Source organism: Genypterus blacodes, unplaced genomic scaffold (genome assembly GCF_046128005.1).
Source record: "Genypterus blacodes isolate CSIRO-AG114 ecotype Tasmania unplaced genomic scaffold, CSIRO-AGI_Gbla_v1 ptg000112l_1, whole genome shotgun sequence".
Taxonomy (NCBI): domain Eukaryota; kingdom Metazoa; phylum Chordata; class Actinopteri; order Ophidiiformes; family Ophidiidae; genus Genypterus; species Genypterus blacodes.
The window spans coordinates 792,984-799,518 of NW_027466916.1; the positions used below are offsets into that span (position 1 = coordinate 792,984).

Genomic DNA, 6,535 nt, shown 5'->3' on the forward strand with positions numbered 1-6,535 from the left:
GGAGCTCTGTGCTATAATGTTCCTCGGCCTCACAGTCCATAAAATTCCATAAAGCTTTTGAGTTATCTTGCTCTCTCACACACACACACACACACACACACACACACAAGCCGAGGCAAACACAACCTCATTGACAGGGGCAATAATGGAAAGAAATCAGGTTGCCCTAGCAACAGAGCATTTATCCGCACTTACTGTACTTGTACAGTTGATCAACCGTCAACCGTCAAGTCACGAAGGTTCAACATCGTCTTCTGTGGGCCCTCTGGGGAAAGAATACATTTACAACTTGATGGAATATTTCATTGGCGAACATAAATATTCCAAACCCTCGTCGTCAGATTGACCTCAAGCAGAGCAGACGACTTTTATCCTCCACCTGAGTTTAAGAGCAGCAGTTTGTTTGTTGTATAGATTCTTAGACGTGGACACTTGGTATGTATCTCATGCAGCTGAATGTTCCAAGTCAAACGTCTGGGCTTGTCGCTCTGTCTCAACCGTCCTCTCTCTCTCTCTCTCTCTCTCTCTCTCTCTCTCTCTCTGTTTTTAAAAGCGTGGCTCAGTCTCTGTCTCTTGTGTCATTCAGGTCACAGAGATCTCTATGGGAGAGTTTCTCATGCATTCCTCAGTGGTCTGGCTCAACCCCCATCCGTCTCTGGGCCGCATGAGAAAGCATCCTGAAATGACCGTGTTTGGTGAGTTTTGCACACTGCTGCCGCTGCTGCATTCTGGGAAAATGAGTCCCCCAAGGTCCTATAGGTTTTTTTTGGCAACCCCTTTGCGTTGCGAACACCGCCATCACGATCTACACACACGTGTCATCTCAAAGGCTTTGGGCTCAAACCACCATAGTTTTTGTGATGGGGTTAATTTTTCATGCTTTTGCTTTTCAGTCAATTTTTAATCACTGCAAACCAAAATGCACAGAGCCTTCCACTGGAGTCACGCAGGATTGTCTGCACTAGCACTGAATTTCAATATCCCTGGCTCTATAGCTCTGATGTATGCTTATAGGCGTCGAGCTGGCATCTTAAACGCTTCTGTGGGCCGCATTCCTTCAGATGCATTTCCCCAGGAGGCATTTACAGTCTAAACTAAGATGCTGATGTGTTCTCTCTCTCCCTCTCTCTCTCTCCCGCTCTCTCTCTCTCACCAGTGTTCAAGAAAGCGGTGATATTGGTCTACCGGGAAGAACAAGGGAACAACAAGCTGAAGAAGAAAATGGTAAGGATTATGTGCGTTTAAGTCATTTACTCTCATGTGCCTCTGATGGTGTCTTTGGTTTAAAATCTGGCCTTGTCTCTCTCTCTCTCTCCTTATCTCTCTCTCTCTCTCTCTCCTCCCGTCCTTTTTTCTTCCATTCCATCCCCAGGCCAACCCTCGCATGTCCCTCTCTAACGGAGACTCGGACCCCTTCAAGTTCCGCTGGCTCATTCCGCTCTCGGCGCTGCAGGTCAGACTGGGAAACACCGCAGGTACGGAGCCGTCAGCACCGCACATTTCACTCTCCCTATTAAATCACTGGAAGTACAGCCGTTAAAATCCTTTTCTCCTGCCTCTACACTCTCTCCACACACACATCTATGCTCATTCTCCTTGCCCACACACACACACACACCCCTTCTGGCATTTCTCTTCTGCCGCCTCCCTCCCCCCTTATCTCGTCCTGAAACCATAAACCATATTTGGACAGCGTGATTAAAAGCCTCTCCTTAATTTCGCTGCTCTCTCAGGAACAGGCACGGAGAGCAGCTGCATCTGGGAGCTGATTCATACCAGGTCTGAAGTGGAAGGGAGGCCAGAGACTGTGTTCCAGCTGTGCAGCAGGTCAGAGATTACAAGAAGGATTCCACAATCATGACCTTTCTCTGTCGTATTTAACCTAATTAGAAACGAAGGGGGTTTTCTTCAGATCCAACCTTGAACCAATAGTTAAATGTTTGGTGCTGATCCAACTTGAAATACATCGCAATCAAGTCACTGTTTATCTGAGCTGATGCATGATAGAACGCTGAGAAAGTACAACCAAAGCATGCAGCAATAAAAGCTAGACACATCTTCAGGAATCTGCTATTTTCTCTTAGTTACTGGTTGTGATTTTGAACTTTTCCATGTGTTCCAAGTATTCATAAAATGTCTATTCTGGGAAATTTAGTCATAAAACGATTCCTCAATAACATTTCAGCCTATGGAGCATTTAGTTCTTCCTCTTTTGTAACTGGGTACCTGTCTACTTGGTGAGAGTGAAGCCTGGAGCCCTCTCACCCATCCTAATCTTGTGTTCAGGATGTGAGTAAACACAGATAAACAAACCCTGTGCTCAGGATAAGATGTGTTCCTCTTCCTCAGCGTGCTGGAGAGCAAGGTCAGCATCATCAAGGTGATCCGCTCCATCCTCAGGGAACACATCAAGAGGAATGTAAGGAGTGAGGAGAGGAGCTCTAAGGATCGTCTGGTCCCCTTGCTCTGCACCCTGCCCTCCTCAGCCAGGATCGGTGAGCGTTCATCCGGCCACACGCATGTTCACTACATTCCTATATGATTTACAGAAAAGGCTACTTTTTCCTCTTAAAGGTCTGTGAGTACCACTTGACATTTCTGCTTCCAGTAACAGGCGCTTTATCCTGGGAACATTTCTTATGAAAACACACCCACATAAGGAATAGGAGGGGTTGTTGATAATTGGAATGTAGCCTTTTAGCTGACGGGGCTTTGAAAATGAAGCAACAAGTGTACAGATTATGGTTTCTTAGTTTTTAGGCTGTGAAATGCTGGCAGGTCCGTGTGTTCTGCTCAGATAAGAGCGGCCTTTCTCTGACCTTCCTCCCCACCTTCATTACCAGGTTCCTCCAGGGCTTCCTGGTTGAGTAAGCAGCCTCTTGGCGACCTCACCATCCATGGTGGGAACCCCAAATCCGGGCAGGACTCAGATGAGGGAAGCCTGAGCAGTGGAACCCAGAGCTCGTCTGTGGCCCCTCCCCCCCGCACCGCTTCAGACTCTCACGTCCTTCCTGTCAAACAGAGCTGCTGGTCCAAAGCGTCTGGCACCAAGTCGCAGCCCTCCTCTGTCAAAGAGTCAGATATTTTAAGCGACGAGGATGACGATGGCTTTTGTGAGAAAGGGGGAAGGAGAGACAGCAGAGGAAGCGGCTCCCCCACCAGCGCCATCGAGACTCAGCTCTACCAACTCAAACTCTCAGAGGAGGCTTCCTCAGAATGTGCTCTGGCTCCTCGTGTCCAGCCAGAGGGAATGGACGTCACCCCAGAGAGTCAGAAGAAAGTGATTCAAAACCAGTTTGATAACAGTTCTGTTAGTAGAAAAAGCAGCAGCAGCAGCAGCTTCAGGAGGAGCCAGGGAGCTCTACTGAACATGAAGGAGCACAGCAGATCACTGGACAGCCAGGAGGACACAGCTGCATCAGGGATGGTGGACATCAACACACTGCTGGAGAGAGAGTTCAGTGTCCAGAGTCTGACATCAGTGGTCAATGAAGACTGCTTCTACGACCCAACCACAGACTCTGACAACTCCCCGCCCTCCTAGGGTAAGGCAGGGATGGGAGACTGATGACATACCTGGACCACAAGGTGGACCAGCAACTGCCCAAGTGGAACCAACACTGAACTGGTTCCGTTCTTGTTTGTGAATTTTTAAACCATTCTTAGCCTTTCCAACCAAGAATACATTGGTTCAGGACCTGCAAAGTGCCCGAACAACCTGAACAACAAAACAGTTGGACTTGCGGTGGGCATGTAGAAGTAGTAGTACCGCGGTGCCACAGATGCTGAATGGAACTGGTGTCCAGAACCAGAACTGTTGAGGTGGAAAGGCAGCCTGTGTGGTGTCTTGCTTCAGGCTCTACAGAGTGGTTGTGAACCTGTGCCTTGAAACTTGGAAGCTCACGTTAAGCCAGGCACCTGCAAATGATCAGGATGAGACGTGGCTGTCCCAATAATGATGGCCACAAGCACTGATGCCTACAATCTACCCTGGTGACATTCTCCCCTTGGTGCCTCTCTCCCAGCTCAAAGTGATTTCAGGAAGTTTCTGACCTTTTCTGTCACTTAATGCACAGAACGTCCTTGGCCAGATAAGTCGGCCGGTTCAGGGGATCGGAGCGAATAAGAGCCCACTTTGCAGGTAAAGCCTAAAGAGATCCAATGTGCTCAGGCCAAATGCAGTGGGTCCCACTTCCTGTTGGATAAAACACTCAGCAGGAAAGGAAAAGGAGGCACTAAGTGGAGGACATCACAGACTTGTAGGTCCCACACACACAGAGCGCTGCCCGTCGAGTCACACTTCCTGTTAAAAGGACAAGTGAACAGGAAAGAAGCTCCATCACAACCAGGCCTTTTTTTTTTGCTGTATTTTGTGCACTAAAGTACACTGTTTGCCTATATTTGTACAGGTTTTGATTGTTATTAAAGCTGTTTTATTTATTAATAGGTTTTGATTCTGTATATCTTAGCAAAGTAACGTTTTGGGTGAAGCCTTGAAACTTTCTTTTTTGCAGATGATTTGGCCATTTTTGTAAAAGAAAAAAAGATGCAATACGGCGACACATTATTTTAAATGTAGTGTACAGGAAGCTTGGTCGTCTAACTGAGGATTGTAATTTCTGGTATGTACATTGGAGTGTACAGGTTAGATACGGCTGCTTGGGTCAACGATTTAAACTGCAATAACATTTAAAACATTTGTATTTATGTCTGTATGTTTCCTATGTGTATGCATGTGTGTGTGTATGTATAGATATACACACACATACACACACACTATGATCTTTTCTAAATCCAAACCTTCTGTTCTACATACTTGACACCGTACAGGTGAGAAACCAGGCAGGAATTAGCAATAAAAGCAGCTGATATTTTTGTAAAACATTGATTTAGCCGTCGTGTAAAGTCGACTTTGAGGTACAATAAGAAGCAAACCACCACCACTACATTCTTTACCTTCAGCCCTCAGCCTAACATGCCTTTAATGCTAGTGTACCAATGAATGTGAATGCCCGGTTCTTATGGAATTGTTTTATAAATAAAAGTTTTATCTGTGACGGTGGCTTTCAACTTCCTCTTCAAAGTGTGTTGGCTGGATGATACACATTCTTTGTGTCGTGTTGGCAGGTAAAGCAGGGCTGTGAAGACGTCAGGTTCTGTCCCAGGGCTAAACTTGACACCAGTCCCTGATTAGCTGTCACAGAATGCAGTACATAATTATCTGACAGAAGTGGGGCACAGGAGCATGAGATGGAAAGGAAGAAGCCTTAAAGCACTGCTTGGGTTTGATACATACATGAATATGAATCGACTATAGGCTACACTTTAAAGTGATACGCTGGCAATTTCGAAGGATTTGGTATTTTGAAGATGTCAGAAAGCGTCTAAAGAAAAGATTTAAGTCTCTAGGATAACCGTTTGTCTGTTTTTCAGCTCCTTCCATTTGTAAAGCCTCCTGACCTGACCAATGCAGTGCAGGACACAAAGGCAGATTAAACACTGAGGGACACATTTATCTAGGATTTAGCACCGAACAAGATTTCACACTGGGCCACACCGGATTATTTCAATAGATGACAAACGCAGAGGTAATAGCTGAGCATGACACGCTTGTACTGTTTGCACGCTAACGGAGGATGCAGACAACGGCGCATCAGAATCTGTGACAAATCACTTGGGCTGTATCTGTCAGGACAGGTGATTACTCGGGTTAGTGTGTGATGACAGGCGGCTGCGGTGGCTCAAACAGTGCGGCAGTGGTGACATTACGAGGAACTAAATCTTTACAGGCTGCTGCTGCTGGGGGTCATCAACCTTATCCATGCACGAGCGGCGTCTTCACTCCAAACACCTACCAATGTCCTTCCCTCTGCGTGAGTCCGAACACCTTAACCTCACAATTACCAGCACAGTTGTAATTAATAATGGCCGCATTCCATTTAGGCGTGCCAGTGCCAGGGTCCTGGTGTAGCGGCTGGATCGCTCACACTGCTCCCTGACAAACCTTAATGCAACGCAATGGAAACACAGTCATTCATGTAATCAGTCACGCGTGTGCTTTACCTGCACGTCCACTACAAACATGATTAGTCCAGAATGGAGAAACACGCAGTCCCGGACTTACAGCTGGCAGCACGGCGGCCCACGTATGATGATCTGCCATCATAAATATAGATCTGATGAAATCCTGATTGTGCGTGCAGATTAACACCTACCATGCATCCAATATGAGCGAGTTCTCCCCCCTGGCAAGTCAACCTCGACGCACCATCTGCCACACTGGCAGCCCCGCTATGTTCTGCTGCTGATAATCTGTTCCTGCGTTAGGAGGAGGAAGATATGAACATCTAACACTGGTTTATTGGATACGAAGCCTTAAATGGCTGTCATGTTCACTTATTCTGTGCAATGCATGTATGTAGCTACATTACTGCCTATCAGTGATTCAGATTTAATGTGGAAATCCTTTCAAGAAATCTGAATTTGACGAATTTTACACTGCATTTAGTATGTGTGAGTCATTGAAATGATTTTT

General features: G+C 46.5%; 1 protein-coding gene across 1 annotated transcript in view; it reads left to right on the plus strand.

Moving 5' to 3' along the window:
* tiam2a (TIAM Rac1 associated GEF 2a) overlaps positions 1-5,057 on the plus strand; it is a 44,219-nt gene extending 39,162 nt beyond the window's left edge. Inside the window, exons 21-26 of the mRNA XM_076161634.1 lie at positions 587-695; positions 1,157-1,224; positions 1,373-1,475; positions 1,734-1,827; positions 2,350-2,495; positions 2,844-5,057. Of these exons, the coding sequence (XP_076017749.1) occupies positions 587-695; positions 1,157-1,224; positions 1,373-1,475; positions 1,734-1,827; positions 2,350-2,495; positions 2,844-3,544 (1,221 nt within the window). The 3' untranslated portion in view covers positions 3,545-5,057. The remainder of the gene's footprint in view (positions 1-586; positions 696-1,156; positions 1,225-1,372; positions 1,476-1,733; positions 1,828-2,349; positions 2,496-2,843) is intronic.
* Positions 5,058-6,535: the final 1,478 nt, after the last annotated feature.